The 18384-nt window shown below is 34.1% G+C and overlaps 3 protein-coding genes across 3 annotated transcripts; 2 read left to right on the top strand and 1 right to left on the bottom strand.

The window, feature by feature from the left end:
* On the top strand, positions 7142–9166 carry LOC104736259 (UPF0481 protein At3g47200-like). The gene is made up of 3 exons (XM_010456215.1): positions 7142–7575; positions 7709–8257; positions 8686–9166. Exons 1-3 carry the CDS (start codon positions 7520–7522, stop codon positions 9164–9166), a joined length of 1086 nt encoding a protein of 361 aa, XP_010454517.1. The 5' UTR covers positions 7142–7519.
* LOC104736258 (alkaline/neutral invertase E, chloroplastic) lies at positions 9928–13204 on the top strand. The gene is made up of 7 exons (XM_010456214.2): positions 9928–10073; positions 10428–11091; positions 11328–11493; positions 11585–11796; positions 11878–12371; positions 12446–12494; positions 12728–13204. Exons 2-7 carry the CDS (start codon positions 10474–10476, stop codon positions 13052–13054), a joined length of 1866 nt encoding a protein of 621 aa, XP_010454516.1. The 5' UTR covers positions 9928–10073; positions 10428–10473; the 3' UTR covers positions 13055–13204.
* LOC104736257 (fatty acyl-CoA reductase 1) lies at positions 13688–17338 on the bottom strand. The gene is made up of 10 exons (XM_010456212.2): positions 17141–17338; positions 16080–16183; positions 15758–15963; positions 15555–15655; positions 15273–15459; positions 15023–15184; positions 14842–14923; positions 14459–14728; positions 14149–14276; positions 13688–13956 (listed from the first exon to the last, which is right to left on the bottom strand). The coding sequence occupies exons 1-10, from the start codon at positions 17214–17216 to the stop codon at positions 13797–13799; spliced, it is 1476 nt and encodes a 491-aa protein (XP_010454514.1). The 5' UTR covers positions 17217–17338; the 3' UTR covers positions 13688–13796.

Genomic DNA, 18384 nt, shown 5'->3' with positions numbered 1-18384 from the left:
TGGTGTGGGATCATGATTCGGGTTTGGTCGTCCGATCACAATATTCACCAAGTTACCTGCACATCAAACAATTCATTAGTAATTTTAAAATATTCTTATATAAGCGTAATTAAGCGCTAATGACATAAGCAAAATAAATATTTACCATAGTTTCCACCTTCTTTTCTCAAATCCTCCATTAGGTGTTGGTCTTCATGCATTTACGACTACAATTGAGAAATGTCGCGCGCAAACCATTTTGGTACCGACCAACAATGTCAACTGACTTGTAATGACAAGCTCCAATCTACATGACCTAGCTGTCTACACATCCATGTATCTTTAACTGGTTTTGAGAACGAGAATAAAAATAAGCATAACTAAGAAATAGTAATATTATATAGCAAAAATTAAAGAGATATGTTATAGTCCAAACTGTGGATTTAAAGCTTGCTTGGAGTTCATGACTTAATAAAGGGTAATTCAAAGATTAAGGAGGAGATTGTTAGATAAGTTTTGAAGCTTAGAGTCCAAATTATCTTTACAATGGAGAAATAAGGATAAGAGAGAGACTCGAGACAATCTCAATTAGAATTACGAGTTATCTAGTTCTAGTCCTAATAGGAATATAAATAAAAAAGCCTTTATATATATCAAGTGTTGAGTTGTAACATTGATATGAGATTAAGAGAGAGTTCCAGAGGTGTTTAGTTTTGAGAGAGAAATTTTCTAAACATAAACAAAGAGAGTTATTCTTTATAAACAAAGTTCTTGTTTATCTATTATTTGTTTGTTAAAAAGGTACTCAAATTAAAAGAGAGAAAGAATGAAGCATACTAATAGGTAAACAAGAACTTTGTTTATAAATAATAACTCTCTTTATGCTTCATGCTTTATTGCTCTATGCCTCTATAAAACTTCCAAAAGTTTTTATCGGTTCTAGCAAGTAGCAACCTAAAGCTAACATAATGGGACTACCCGAATCTTATTTGAGAAAAAAAAATTAATGTCAAATCTGAAAATTTTTAAGCAGGTAAATCTCAACAATGAATATTCTTTCATTTGTAATTTTAGCATTAATTGCTGTTAATTACCATTGTGTACATTTAACAAAATTTATTTTATATATCAATACCATACCAATTCCCACAACAAAACAAAACTTATTTGTAAATACTTTGCTTATTTTGAGAGTTTCACAAATCTAGAATTCTGGAGTCAAACTTTAAATGTTTTTGGTTATGTTAAGCTTTTGATGATATAGTCCATAAAGAATGGCTTTAAATATTTTAAAGTCACATCCATAATTCTAAAATCTCTACACTAAATTTAAAAGGTAAAAGTCTACAGTTACCAACATATTCAACCGATCATCAATACCATATATCTTTTCATGTCTCTTATATATACCTAGTTACCTATATAAAGTTTTTTTCAAAACAAACCAATCCTTTATAGGTCCTATTAGGATGATAAATATCTCTACATTTCTCTTTAGCTTGTTCCTTTTTTCAGGTATTCATTTTAATATTTTCTATTTTATAAAAGTTGTAGATTTTCCTATATTCTTATAAAAGGAGAAAACCATGCTATATTTTAGCACATGGTTGACTCAAAATAAGAGTTTGAAAGAGTTGAATTACTAATCATCTCATCCTCATTATTTTCCATTGGAGATGAATAAGTTGCAAAACTATTCAACTCATTCAATCAAAAAATTTGAGAAATGAACAAATTACAAAGAAAAATTGTTCAACATATTCATCTATTATTTCGCAGAGGAATGATATTCAAATTTTTTTTGTTAAAACTCAAATTTTTCTAATCAATTAACTACATGGAACTTTTTGCACGGTAATATTATTTAAAAATATAACTTATGNATATTTTATAAAAGTTGTAGATGTTCATATATTCTTATAAAAAGAGAAAACCGTGCTATATTTTAGCAAATGGTTGACTCAAAATAAGAGTTTGAAAGAGTTGAATTACTATTCATCTCATCCTCATTATTTTCCATTGGAGATGAATAAGTTGAAAAACTATTCAATTCATTCAATTAAAAAATTTGAGAAATGAACAAATTATAAAGAAAAATTGTTCAACATATTCATCTATTATTTCACAGAGGAATGATATTCAACTTTATTTTGTTAAACTCAAAATTTTCTAATCAATTAACTAGATGGAACTTTTTGCACCCGTAATATTATTTAAAAATATAACTTATGTTTCAAAAAATTATCACCAATTAGGGATTTTATTAAACGAAATAGCAAATGCGGATGTGTGTGACACTCCACTAGGAGGATCCTGTGCAGACTGTGCTGCAAGGTGTGCATCGTCGGTTAAAGGTTCCATTGGAAGTTACTGTGATGAGGAAGGTTCATGCATTTGCCACTACCATTGTGAGCAATGTCGCAAACCGTTCGGGTTCATCAGATTAAGGTGTACGGACCAAAAATGTCAAGCGATTTGCGATGAAATGCTATATGACTGAGCTGTGGATATCCATGGTTATTGTAACAAGCACCTCAGAACAGAGACCACTTGCATGTGTGAATATAAAAGTACAGATTGTTAGAAAACTTGAAAGAGAAGAACTCAAAGTGTCTAAATAATGTATCTTTATGTTAACAATAATAATATTGCAAAATTTAAAGAGACATGTTATTAAAAGATCAAAGTATTTGACATTAATTTGTGTAATTCTTTTATATGTATATTTTCGTTTTCCAATTTAAACATTGCTTATTTTTGCAACAACAACAACAACAACAACAACAACCGTTATTACTATTTTGAATGTTTCACACTAACCAAACTTAGCCAAAATCAATCCATCAAACACAAAGCACCATAGAGGCAGGCTTCGATCGGATTGGGTGTAGTCTGTTTTAATCCGTTAAAAACAATAAAAATAGATAAAGACAAAAAAATATTTCATTCATCCCCAATCTAGCCATTGATGCATCATCCACATTTGCATACTCGAAGAAAATTACCTGCAGTTACGCACATCATTAGAAGCTATACATAGGACTTAGTTGCTAGATAGCCAAAACTGATTAAAAACTATTAAAAAAAAAAGTGAATTCATATACGAACCTTTCCAACTCCTGGTGTGGGATCATTATTTGGATTAGGTCGTGGGATAACAATATTCACCAAGTTACCTGCACGTCAAACAATTCATTAGTAATCTTGAAATATGCTTATATAAGCGTAATTAAGTGCTAATGACAAGCAAAATAAATACTTGCAATATTTTCCACCTTCGTTTCTCAAAGCCTCCATTAGTTCTTCGTATTCATGCATCTACGACTACCAGTGAGAAATGTCACAAACCGTTCTGGTGCTTCAGATTAGAGTGTACCCATCAACAATGTCAACTGACTTGTAATGACAAGCAATATGACTGAGCTATGGACACATCCATGTATCTTTAACTGGTTTTGAGAATGAGAATAAATAAATATATATATATATATATATATAAAGTTAACTTTTTTCTGTTCTCCTTCCTCCACATCATCATCCACCTAATCAATATTTTTTTTGTTTTTGCATTAAAAAATACTGTTTTAAATAATCATTAATTGCTTATTTATTATTTATAATTAATAATACTTAAAAATAAATAAAAACGAATTAAATAAAATTATTTAAATTTTAAAATAGTATAAACAATAACATAAAATTTTTAGTAAATAATAAAAATTATAAATATATAAAAATGAATTAAGTAAAATAAATACAAAATTTTAAAATATTAAAAATAATACTATGAATTTGTTATAGTAATAGTGTTATTATTCAAATTATAACCAAAAAATGATCATATTCCAAAATTTATAATGGGTAAATGAGTTGTAGAATGGAAGCAAGATTTTAATGCATGGTGAAGTAAAAAAACAATTTATGTAATTGTATTTATAAAAATCTAAACAGAAAAATAAAATTGAAGTGGAACATTAGTTTCTAAGAAACATATACTACAAAGATTTATTATTAAATTTCACTTATAAAAAATAAAAAATTAGGGAAATATTTTTAGTCAAGTGGTTACAGCACCACTTCTACGATCGAACCCACCAGAGTTCGACTCCACTAAGTTGTGTTACCCTGCATAGTAGAGATTGGTCTTGTCGATTCAATGATGACAAAAAAAATTAATTACTTAACTCAATTTAAAAGTTTTAATCTAAAACAAAGATATTGCAAGGGTCACATTTTTTTGGGGGAAAACTATGAAAAATGATTTGGAAAAGATAATCCATCTAAAACAACAAAATCAATTGGTCAGAAAATATAGAAAAATGAACATCTTAAAAAAAAATCAAATTTTAGTGTGAACATGTTTTTTAGTGAACGGATATTCATTGTCAGGTTTAAACGTTTCCCATTTAGACATTCTTGACTTGGTCGAAATTCTATTATGGCAGATGATGCACTTGGACAACCACATTGTAGCGACATAGCACTAATTAAAATTGTTCATCAAACTTTGTATATTTGCATTTAATGTAGGATAACAATATGTTAAATAGTCTCTATAATTAGGTCAACAATCGACATTCGACGTTAGAACTTTTAAAAATATGTATTCATGGGATATGATTATAGAATGAACTTTTCTAAAGATAAAAGGTCAGAAGATTGTCGACAATATTGTTTACTTTTCAAGTGAGGTTATTAAGTCATTTTTTGTTATCACTTGATATATTGTTGATTTGTCATAAAAACATTATTTCAACACTAGACAATATATGACATATATATAGATTAGTAAAATAAGTAGAGTCTTTATACAGATTTATCTTTTAATCTAGAAATAATTGTATTTATATTCAATGATTCTTATTGATAAAAAATTTAATAAAATCTCACTCAAATAGATATAACAAATAAATATTATCTTCAACAATATATATATATATATATCACTTAGTAAAGTAAGTTAACGTTTATATAGATTTATACTCAAAAGTTTGAATAATTATATTTGAGCTCAATACTTATACTGATTAAAAAAAATTAAAATCCCGCGCGTGCGCGGATCTAAATTCTAGTAATAATCATATAACTAACATATTAAGAAAAAACAATAATATATAGCAAAACTTAAAGATATATGTGAACTAATATTTTTGGTGAAAAGAGGGAGACTGTTTTTCTTACAATAAAATAATAAAAAACTTACAATTCACTTTGGTCATACGGTTGATGTGGACAAAAAAATAAAGCTCTACATGGTTTTTGGGATAACAAATTTGGGCGAAATAGGTTCATATCTAGGTTAACCTGAGAGTTTGGATGGGTCTAAGACGAAGGTGTTTTCATTTGTTCGGGATAGGCTGCAGGGTCGGACAAATGGTTGGTCGGCAAAACTGTTATCGAAAGAGGGGAAAAAGGTGATGATTAAGTCAGTAGCAACTACTGTCCCAACGTTTTTGATGTCCTGTTTTCGGCCACCGAAAACAATTACATCCAAATTTACTAGTGCAGTGAAGAATTTTTGGTGGCATACCAATGATCGGTCGGGGTATGCATTGGCTAGCCTGGGAGAGTTCATGTTGTAGTAAACAGTTAGGCGGCTTGGGTTTTTGGAATGTGGATGATTTTAATTCGGCATTGTTGGCTAAACAACTACGACGACTAATTGGGCCTCGGACTCTCTATTTGCCAAAGTCTTTAAAGGTAGGTATTATAGGAATTCCAATCCAATAGAACCAATTCGGTCATATTCTCCCTCGTATGAGTGGCAGAGTATTGTTTCAGCTCGCTCTCTGATTAACAAAGGGCTTATTGAAAGAGTTGGATTCGGGAAATCCGTTTTTATATGGACTGATCCCTAGATATCGGCTCAATTCCTGAGACCAGCTATAAGTAAGGGTCCGTTTAAGGACCCTGACCTTCAAATTTCTCACTTAGATGATCGTGGAACCAATTCATGGCAGATGGATTTGCTCAACGAGTATTTTGATCATTTAGATGTTGCATTAATATGGGCTATACCTTTAGGGAGTTGTCGTAAGACGGACTCTCTCGGTTGGCATTTTACAAAAAATGGAAAGTATATGGTTAAGTCAAGATATCATACGACACATATGGAGGTATCTAAGACTTTTCAGCCTCTTGGTTACGGGCCGGAGATTACTCCTCTCCTAGCTAGCGTTTGGCATTCGATGTCCACCAAAACTTCAACATTTTATGTCGCAGGTATTGTTAGGGTGCATTTCGGTTTCGGCAAATTTGCACAAGCATGGTCTGGCCTGCGATTTGGGATGTGCACGGTGTGGTGCTGATGAGGAAACAATGAATCATGCGCTTTTTATCTGCCCACCGTCTCATCAGGTTTGGACTTTTCCTTGGATCTTGTGGTATATATGGAAAAGCAAGGAATGCACGAGTTTTGAGAATGAAGATGAGCGACTTGAATAGATTATTCGGGTGGCGGAAGGCGATGCGACGACATGGCAGCAGGCCCAAGAGGAGGGTGAGGATGAGGATTTTTCTACCCACCACTTTTGCTCTAACCCAAGGTTGCGGACGACTGCATGTTCTCTTTCTTAGTTATCCAGACTACTGTTGTTTCATTGATGGTTGGAAGGCGGGTGATTTGCAGGCTCATGATGGATTTGTACCCAGCTTCAGGATCCGATGCCAACCATGGGAGCTAAAAACTTTAGACGGGGCATTTCCCTCTTGCATGCCGAATCCGAAACTTTCATGTGGGCTATGCGGTGTATGATCAGGTATGGTTTTTGTGATGTGGCTTTCTACACAATTGTTCTGACTTGATGAAGATGGTGTCTTCTCCTTATGACTGGCCAGTTTTTTCGACATATCTGGACGATATCAAGAGTGACAGGGAGGAATTTTCTTCTTTCTCTGTATCTTTTGTTTCTAGAAATGCAAATGTAAACTCATATTATCTGGCACGTTAAGCGCGTTCTTGCAGGCATAATGTTTTGTTTATAAATAGTTTTTCATCTCATTGACTTTTTTTATTTAATTTTTTGTTGACAAAAAAGAAAATAATAAATAAATAAATAATTGACACCCCAACATATCGTGGACGTGTCGCTCTACAATAAGTCCAAAAACCAATCGCGTCTTTATTTATATTTGACTCTTTGATTCGGGTGGATCCGATTATAATATCATGAATTTTAGACGGACAGGATATAACCGGATATAGTAAAATATTAGAGAATTAATTACCCACTAATCGCCACCTACCTATTGACTTGTTGTCACTAATATGCTTCTCTAGAGAAAAGTGTGGTTGATTCCTTGCTCTTAAAATTATTAAAGTGGATCGTTGCCTTGGAGCCAATAATTTGAAGAAAGTAGAACGATGGTAGACAAAGATGAGAAAGCTTCTTTGCTCTTAAAAAACGTGATCCGACCAAGTCTTCTAAAGGGATCATCAGGTAAACCTGCTTGTTCCATCTACCGCCCACTCTGTCACACAGAACAATGACACAACCTATGCACCCAATATCACCATTGCACTGATAAAAAACATCGCCAAATGATTGAGGAGCACAAGCAAGTATATTTGGAGTTCTTTGTTTCAAAAACTCGGAATATAGGCGCTGGTCTAAGTGATTTGGTCAATATTGTCCGGGCGTTGGAAGACGAGATCAGAGATTCTTATTCAGAAACTCTTCAATACCACTGATCTCATGGTTCTCGATGGTTGTTTCATTCTTATGTTGTTCCTTGTGGTTTCACATAAGATTGGATACAATACGGTTGAAGATCCCATTTTCAAACTGAGATGGGTATTGCCGACTCTAAGAAGAGATCTTCTCCTTATCAAAAACCAGGTTCCTCTATTTCTTCTTACCCATCTTCTAGAGACATCAAAGTTAGCTCCATCCATTAGCTTAAACAAGCTAGCCTTCAATTTCTTCGACTATTCCGTTAGAAAACCAAAAGGGTTTTGGGCACAACACCATAATCTTGGAGCGAAACATCTTCTTGATCTCTTTCGTAAGACTTTCATACCCGGCCGGTCTTCACCAACCCCTCCAACGCAATGTTGCGATAATATGTTTAGTGGTCTTCGAGGAAATAATTCAAGAACAAAGACATCCAACACAACTTGTTTCGGTAAGATATGTTGTTTAAAGGCTAGAACTAGAGCGGAAACATTACCAAGGAGTACTTCTCTTACTCCTCTTCGTCGTCCTCCTCCTCCTCCACCTCTTCCTCCTCGCCCTTTTCTTGGTTTGATTGTATCGGCCAAAAAGCTTCGAACCCGAGGGATAAATGTTAAGCTTTGAGATCCCAAACTATATGAACAGTAGCTTAACGTTATGAATGTAATCAATATCCTTTTATTTAAGGTTCAATAACTGATTACAAAAACACTCTCTCACTCAAATAGGTTCCTCAGATTACAAAGATAAATATTGATAATATGAAAGATGAGATCAGAATCTTCAACATACTCTCAGATTCTTCTCTCCCCACATGTTAGACTCATGGTGTATCTAATCCCTCACCATAATCAACATGCTCTTTTAATCCCTCATCCCTTTACTTATACCATTCTAACCTTAGCAACCCCAAAACCCTTCACACGTGCCTGCTGCATGACTCATCACTTCTTCATAAACGTCACCCTTCGCACGTGGGAGTGGCGATAATCTCCTGTGGTCTCTTCCTCACATACACCCTATGTAGCTTATCAATAAAATTCCAGCTGAGGAAGAATGTAGATACACCGTTGGACATATGTTTCAAGAACGGTTTGCTTGAAATACCACTACTAGTCTTTGATGATTTTATTAGCTCTCTTATATCCAACAGCGTTGCTTTTGAGCATTTTAATATGACATGTACCACGGAGATGACAAGCTACGTTACTTTCATGAGTTGCCTCACAGACAGAGAAGAGGATACACTGTTCTTATGCGCGAAAGGGATTATAGAGAACTATTTTGGAACCAGTGAGGAAGTTACTATGTTCTTCAAGAACATAGGAAAAGTCATTGCATTGTCTCTTTGTCAGAGTTACTTAGCAAATGTTTTCGACGGGGTGAACAAGTTCAAAATACACAAGACTCCATGGAGGACTCTATCATCTTCTGCAGCTATAATTCTTCTTCTTCTCACCATAGCCCAAACCTTCTTCGTAGCTTTTGATTATTTTAGTCCTCCCAAAAATTGATTTGGTGGCACAGTGGTAATTCTCTAGCTTCATCAAAACCTAATCATGTCGTGGCTCTAATTGATGTTGCACTTTCACCCAGTAGCGGAGGCAGCTTAGAGTTATAAAGGTCAATTGATCCAGGTGAATTTATAAAATTAGATGAAATATTAGGAAAAATAAATAAATTGACCCTGGTAAATTGACCCCTATAAAAGAATTTAATAACACAATTGATGCTTTGAAAATTTTTTTTGGTTCTAATAAACTAATTTCCTAGCTCTGCCACTGCTTTTACCCATGGCTCTGCCTCCAACTGGACCGTGCATATGTTAGCATTCATCATGCTATCTATCTTATATTATTCTTGTGGGTGTTTTCAATTTCATTTTGTTGTATTGTTGTTGTTTTTTTTTTTAATCTTCATTTCTTTGTTTTTGATTAGACATGTTTTTTTCGTAGATTGGATCAATACCTACATTCGTTGAATAAAAATCATTGTTAATATATCTATATAGTATATGTATGAACAATTGTGCTAAACATAACGGAGTTTATTACAACCGTTTTGAAGAATCACATAACGCCATATAATCGTCCAACGGTTGGATAAGTCATAGAACAATATCGACTGAGTCAAGTGGCCAACTCAACTCAGCCAAACTCAATCCACCAAACACATAGCGCCACACGATCAGGCTTGGATCGGACGGGTATAGACTATATAGAGGTCCTTTATAAACGAAGCAAGAATAAAAAAAAATAAAAAAAAGTGTTTAGAGTTAAGAGACGTCGTCGTTTCACAAGGGTTTTTGGACCAGTCGTCACTTCACCGGATTTTTTTATTCTCTATTCCTCCTTTGTGGATATTTTTTTTTTGATAATATCTCTCTCCCACGGAAGCTGAATCTGGATCATCATCATCTAAGTAAGTCCCCTATCATTTGTTTAATCTCTTCGTATGGAATGCTTCAATCCCATTTTTACACTTCCTTGACTACATATGGCTTTTGTTTGTTCCTTTTTTTTGTTTGCAATCTCCGGTTCTGATGATTGAACACTGAAATTGGACTTGTTCTGTAGTGTTTTCTCTAAATATTTAAGCGAAATCTGGAAAAAAAAAAGTTTAGATTTTTGTATGATTCAATGATTTTATAAAGTTTGATTTTTTAGATTCAAGCTTTCTTTACTGGGTCAGATTGTTTCGACATTAGTATATATAAAGTTCGATTCTTTTCTTCTGGATTCTCTCATGTCTCTTCTTTTTATCAAATTGTTACAGGTATCATTGATTAAAGTTTGGTCATTTCCTCTAGCCATTCCTCAAAATGGCGGCTACAGAGACAGTTCTACGTGTTCCATTAGGATCTTTATCTCAATCTTGTTATCTTACTTCTTTCTTTGTCAACTCCACACCAAACCTCTCCTTTAAACCCGTTAGCAGAACTAAAAGGGTTTTAAGGTGTTCAAACTCGCATGAGTTTGCAAGAGTACCAAACTCCGGTGTGAGAGGAGAAGGTTCATTTCATAGTTCAGACTGTGCTTTGAAAGGTAAAAAGTTGGTTTGCAAATGCCAAAAACATGATGTTGAGGAGAACATTAGATCCACGTTACTTCCTCCTTCTGACGGTTTGGGTTGTGAGTTGAAAAGCGACTTGGATGAGAAGCCTCTGCCTGTTAATGGAAGTGTATCGTCTAATGGTAATGTACAGTCAGCTGGAACAAAATCTATTGAGGATGAAGCATGGGATCTATTGAGGCAGTCTGTTGTTTTCTATTGTGGCAATCCTATTGGAACTATTGCTGCTAATGATCCCAACTCTACTAGTGTTCTGAACTATGATCAGGTCTTCATTCGTGATTTCATACCCTCAGGGATTGCCTTTCTTCTTAAAGGAGAGTATGATATTGTTCGCAATTTCATCCTTTACACCCTCCAGTTACAGGTGATGGAATCTTTCTCTGTTTTTCTTACTTAATTGAATGCTCTTGTAAAAAAAGCAATTGATGCTCAATATGATTAGTATGTATAGAAGCATGATATTGTCAAATGGTTTTGTGGTTAAGGAGAAACGGTTGTAATTGCTGTAGCTGTTGGTAACATTTTCTGTGGCTACGTAGATTGTTTATGTTGAAGTTATTTGCGTTTGTTAGAGCTGACGTTATACTTGTTCCTGACCAGAGTTGGGAGAAAACCATGGATTGCCATAGCCCAGGTCAAGGTTTGATGCCTGCTAGTTTCAAGGTGAAAACTGTTCCTCTTGATGGTGATGATTCAATGACTGAAGAAGTGTTAGATCCTGATTTTGGGGAGGCAGCTATTGGACGTGTTGCCCCAGTTGATTCTGGTAAGAGAAGGTTCAGATCTCTGTGTGAAAATGTTTTTTTGATTATGTTTTCTTTAAGAATAACTTGACTCACTTTTTCATTTTGTCTCAGGCTTGTGGTGGATTATATTGTTGAGAGCATATGGAAAATGCACGGGTGATCTTTCCGTGCAGGAAAGAGTTGATGTGCAGACCGGAATCAAAATGATCCTAAAGCTGTGTCTTGCTGATGGTTTCGATATGTTCCCTACTCTATTAGTCACTGATGGTTCCTGCATGATAGATCGTCGAATGGGAATCCATGGTCATCCCCTGGAGATTCAGGTAAGCTGATGTTCCTTCAATTTGAATTTGCACCAGAAGCTGTCTATGCAGTTACACAACTGTTTTTTTTTACTTTGCCAGGCACTGTTTTATTCAGCTTTGGTCTGTGCACGTGAGATGCTAACGCCAGAGGATGGATCAGATGATCTAATCCGAGCTCTCAACAATCGTCTTGTTGCGTTAAATTTCCATATCAGGGAATACTACTGGTTGGACCTGAAGAAAATCAATGAAATATACCGTTACCAGACAGAAGAATACTCTTACGACGCTGTTAACAAATTCAACATATATCCAGATCAGATCCCTTCATGGTTAGTGGACTTTATGCCCAACAGAGGAGGATATCTGATAGGAAACCTTCAACCGGCTCACATGGATTTCAGATTCTTTTCTCTTGGGAACCTTTGGTCTATAGTGGGTAGTTTGGCTTCAAATGAGCAGTCACATGCAATTCTTGATTTTATCGAAGCCAAATGGGCAGAACTTGTAGCTGACATGCCGTTCAAGATTTGTTACCCTGCCATGGAAGGTGAAGAATGGCGAATTATAACCGGAAGTGATCCAAAGAACACGTAATATCTCCCTCCCATATGATCTTCAATAGATGTTTTAAATTATCTTCTTAAGCAGCTTGATTTTGTTGCAGTCCTTGGTCTTATCACAATGGAGGTGCATGGCCAACTTTGTTATGGCAGGTCAGTTCAGATTTCTCTCTTTCCCTTTTCGTAGACCTCATAAACTGTGTATTCAGGTTTTTTTGGTTCTCTAGTTTCATTTTGGTTTTGAGATTTGTATACTGAACTAGACCTGATTTTGTTACATATTGGATTGCACACCGAGATAATTGGTTTGGTTTATCAATGAGAATTTCAAAGCCAACTTTTGTGTTCATATTTTAAATCCTGATCCCATCTTGCTTTTGTTTCAGCTGACAGTAGCAAGCATCAAAATGGGTAGACCAGAGATTGCAGAAAAGGCGGTTGAGTTAGCTGAGAGACGGATTGCTCTAGACAAGTGGCCCGAGTACTACGACACCAAAAGAGCAAGATTCATTGGTAAACAGGCACGGCTTTACCAGACTTGGTCCATTGCGGGTTACCTCGTGGCCAAGCTCCTCTTAGCAAATCCAGCTGCGGCAAAGTTCCTCACTAGTGAAGAGGATTCGGATTTGACAAATGCATTCTCATGCATGATCAGTGCTAACCCGAGAAGGACAAGAGGACCCAAAAAGACTCAACAACCATTTATTGTATGAGAAGCTCAGACTTTATTTTTTCAAAGTGAGCCATAGAGCCATGGAACCTTCAACAGAATGGTACAAAAACGTGGAATTGTTGTGTAAATAGTCTCTCTCTCTTAGAAACTTACATAAAAGGATAATGCTATTTTATTCCCTATATTAAAAGCGTTTTTGGCTCAAGTGGTGAGTACTACATTAATTTCGTTGGAGTGGTCCAACACGTTGAACTTAACCCAACCAGAAACAGTACCTAGTACCCATCCAAATTTGCTGTAGAACTAGAACCACTTGTGTTAGGTTCCTATCGAACTAAATTCAACCGACAAGACTATTATTTAGCCTCAATGACATTTAACTGGATCTGTCGGTAATTTTTGTTACTGTATTCATAGTAGATAGCCAAATCATGTGGCTCCTTTGTAGAAAATTGAAATAAAACATGAATACAAATATCAGGTTATTTTTTTTAATATGATATTTTGTTTTGTGGTTTGAGAAGAAATACATTTGGTGTAGTTTCAACATGCTTAGAGATGCCCTTACATTAATCCAACACAAACTGTATAATTTCTTTGACGTAGTTAATATTCGAATGAATTACGGAAAGTAGAACTCGATTATAGTGACATAATCGTTTTGTTTAACATATGTGGATATAAATAATGATATTATTAGACACGAGATTCACACTCATTACAATAATTTCCAATACAACATTACTCGTATTCAAACATATTAAATATATTACTAGTACAATTTATTGTTTAAGCACATAAGTGATGAGGCCAGGGATGTGTGTGTTTGAGATATACTCGTCCCAATCAATGGACTTGGGATTGAACTCAAACGATCCATCGAACTCTTTGATATTCTCCATCTTTTTCACTCGCAGTCTTTCGGTATTTATGTCATCAAATCTGCACAAACAAGGATATATAAATATTATGTCATGACTTACTTAATTAAGTTGTGATGACTGACTTAAATGTATGATAAGAGCTCATGTCTAGTAACATTTAATGTTTTGTTCTCTCTATCCCTAGAGATAAAAGATGTTACTGTCTTAATTAATGTTTAAAGTTTGGTGGAAGTTTATGAGTGGTACATACATGCCCTTGAAGAGTAAGTAAGGTTGGTAAAGATCAACTAGGCGCATAGCTAGCTTAATTTTGCGGCTGAGGTCATTGTAGTTGTCTCCGTGGCTCCATGGGTAAAATATATTGATCAATCGAAGTATCTGAAATGAAAATTTAAATAAATGAGAAACAGAGGTTATACTAGCAGACATCTTTCACCAAAATTTTGGGTTCTTTGCAAGTTTAAAAGTTGGGGAATGAAATGAAAATATAAGATAAGGTAGGGACCTTTTTCGAAAACTCCAAAAAGAACAAATCATAGAGTTGATTGATGTTAAGGTACCTGTAGAGGAAGTTTGTAACGAAGGGTCATGTAGAGGCTGAATTGACCCATAGTAGACAAAATCGTTCCTTTGGTCACTATGATTGGTGAGCCGTTCCGACCAACCAGAGGACTTTTACTGAAGTAACGAGCCGTGAGATCGTGAAGTTGTCCAAACGTGACTGGATTCTTACAAGAAGAACCAACATGATATATTGCCTGAACCCCGGTATCTCCCGAATGAGCTGTCGCGGCTGCAACCATCGCATTTACCACCATGTCTGCTGGTATCTGCAAATGATATTATAATTGTCAAGGAATCGCATATGTAATTAGTTTAAACAAGTAACGCATATGTAATTAGGTGTTGACTTGTGTGGTACAAAGATGTTGATTGGACTTACAAGGTCAAAGACTGAGTTTGAATCCGCAAGAAAACATTTAAGCCTTCCTTTACCATATGCAACGATCACACTATCTAATGTTCTGCATATACAATGAAGAGAAATAAAATAAATGAAGTTAGAGCACGAGATAAATAAAAATATTAGATATAACGAGGATATAACATAAACCAATACTCACTTCAACCCTTCGATCCAACCAGGGAATGGTTCGGCAATAGTACTAGTGATCATTGTTGGACGTATGATGACAAGTGGCAAAGTTTCTTTATAGTATCCCATTAGCATCTCTCCCATTGCTTTCGTGAATACATATGTATTTGGCCATCCATGAAGCCTTGCCCTATATTAAGACCATTTTAATTCAATTATTAACGGATGATGGAAGTAAAGTCTAAGAACATATACGATGTGACTAGGCTGCTAATTACCTTGCCATTCCAAAATCTTTCATTGTTTGCGAGATCTCTTCTTCAGAACAATCTTGAAGCTCTTTCAGTTTCTGTTTCATTAGGTCGTGTTCTATATTGATGTCTAGTTTGCCATTTCCGCTGAGAGTCTCTCCCATCTTGAATGGTTTCTCCGGTAATAATCCCGATTTTTCTCCGCTAACGTATGCTAAAAGAATAATACATTTTTAGGTAAGCCTCGGTAAATATAATATGGTCGGCTGGTCGCTTAATCGCTTTTGTAAGATAAACATTAGAACTCACCGGTGGAGACATGGAGAAGCAATTGCCCTTTAACACACTTTTTGGCGAAGTTGAGAACATTAAGAGCTCCAAATGTATTGATGCCAAGACCAATATCATATCTTATAGGTTTTATCAAAAAAAGTAAATAAAAAATATTGTTAAGTTTCAATATTTTATACAAAGGAAAATATAAATATATAATTAATTATTTTCGTTTATACCTTTCGTCGAAATTTGTAGTGGCTGCGATGTTGATAATGGTATCAATCTCCCTCCACATACGTTGTATAAGATCGGAGTCTTTCACCCCCAAATTATCGATCGATATATCACCTGGAACCGGCACTATTTTGTCCCGCACCAAGGCATTCAATTTTTCTTCACCTAAATTGTTCCTCAACACCCTGAAGAGGTCTATCTCCAAGACCTGTTGTATCATTGTAAATAGGGGAAGAAAATATATTTTTATGGATGGATCGATCACCTCTATGTTTATGTAAAGATTGTTTTAATTAAAGGAATTAAATGTACTGTATACCATACCTCACTACGTAGGCGTTGCATGGCTGATTTAGTATCGCGAGCTCTCAAGAGAAGGTACATCTTCTTCACATTTGGTTGCAACCTCAATATTTTCTCTACCAGAACTATATAAGAAAATAAAATAATAATAAATAAGGAGCACAAATTTTATAGTTAATACCATTTGTTTAAAAAACGTTAAAAGTAAGATATGGATATGTGACGAAGTTATGCTTTTCCAAGAGTATTTGAACCCGGCCGTCTAGTTAACATAGATTAACTAAGGTAAATAAATGTAATCTAAAAGTCAAAAGTAGAAGATATTTCAATAAATTGTAGGACAAATTGGTTCATAATTGTGGGGAAATGTTTAGGTGGAAAAATTAATGCATATGCAACTATTGCAAAACTAAAAGATGAATTTGAAAAAGAAAAAAAAAAGATGAATTTGAAAAGTATTAAGTATTAAATGTTTCTTTTTATGGGTGAAATCATAATCATTACTATTACATAGTGATACTTGATCTAGAAAAGAAAAAAAATACATATAAAGTCTTAAGTATTAATTTTTTATATATTTTGGAAAGGCACAATCTATATGAAGCATATTTCAACATCGCAACAAATATATACTATCATATGATATGACAAGTATATATGTTTCTCTAATAAAATCTAGATAGAACTCATTGAATATGTTGAAGATATATGTTTCATGTATGGGCCATAAATACCTATTGTGTGTGGCAATAAATGAAGTAATAATTCATAAATCTATTCATAATTCATCAGTGAATTTTCCAAAACTCATCACTAGCTTCTAATCTCATGTACTTATCAATTTAGACAAGGAAAGCATAATTAACGACCAATCAAATAAATATCTTTGGATTATAAGATCAACAAATTTTTTATATTGATCCCAATCATAACGAATTCAACACGGATGAAGAAAAATATCGTAAGAACCTATAACAACTACAAAGATAATAGTATATATGAATCATATGTACGATCGCTTTCTGAATCTTTTATTTCATTAGTAGAAATATTTGTATCAGAAACCAGTATAAAGTATGTACCTTTGGCAAGAAAACCAGGAGCTCCAGTGATGAGAATAGTCTTGTTTGCAAGAAACTGAACACAATTGGATTCCATTGAAATCAGATACACTCACACCCAACTTTAGAGAAACACAAATTAAAACTTGTTTATATTCGGTCTCACGTAAAGGCTTTGGAGTCAAGGTTTGTTTTTGGTTTGCTACTTTGGAGTTGAGGTTACTATATATATAGACACGCAAACATAGATCGGATCCCATCATCCATATGGTTGGCCATCATATTTACAATTACTTCATCTACCCACATTGATTACAGAAGATGTCAAATGAGAAATTTATTAAGTAAAATAAATATCGGAATAATAAATATCACCTCTCACCATTCAAGAAGCGTAACTACTTGTCGGCCCATCATCTGAGACTTCCAGTTGAAATCATTTATTACTTTTGGTGATGAGCATAGTTGTGTTATGACATAGGAACTACAATTAATATATCTCACTAAACAAATTAATGTGTTTTTTTCTCGGTCAACAAGCCACCTATATATCATGAGTGTGTTATATTACGTACGTTACTCAATATATCTATAATTTTCTTGTTAAAGGGTTTACGTTAATAATACACATAACAGTCCCACGAAAATAACGAATACTATAGTTAAGGTACTTCCTTTATGACCATGACCATGACTCATGAGACATATCACTAATAACGTAAGAGCTATACTAGTAAATAGACTTCATTTTAACATTATTTATATAGATCTTTACTAGCATTTGATCCGCGCGTAGTGCGTAAGTTAGATGAGGTTTTTTTTTATTTTGGTAGTTTTTCATTTGGTTATGTATTTTTCCTTTTTCCGTCTGGTTATGTTGTTCTTATCTTGTTCTTTGTGGTTTTGTTTGTTTATTTTTTTGGTGTATTTTTTTCAGTTTGTATAATGTAGTCTATTTTTAGAATTTTAAATTTATTTAAATCATCATGATCTTTTTTGTTTTCATAAAATATAGAATTAGAAGTTATGTTTTGTATAGCAATTGTTGTTGTCTTGCTTTAGTCGTTAGTTGTGGTTTTTTAAAAGTATTTCTCATTTTGTCGTTCCATTGTTATTTAGTTTTATTAGATGTGGTTGTAGGTAATGTTTTTATTATATATGTTTTTACTTAGTAACATGTGGGAGTAGTTTTTTTCTAAACGCTTTTGTGTTTGGAGTTATGAGTTTGTGGTTTTTGATGACAAATGTTTTAAAATCTCGATTAC

This window comes from Camelina sativa, chromosome 13 (genome assembly GCF_000633955.1).
Source record: "Camelina sativa cultivar DH55 chromosome 13, Cs, whole genome shotgun sequence".
NCBI lineage: Eukaryota > Viridiplantae > Streptophyta > Magnoliopsida > Brassicales > Brassicaceae > Camelina > Camelina sativa.
Note: the sequence above shows the minus strand (reverse complement) of the source record. Positions and strands in the feature narration are given on the sequence as shown.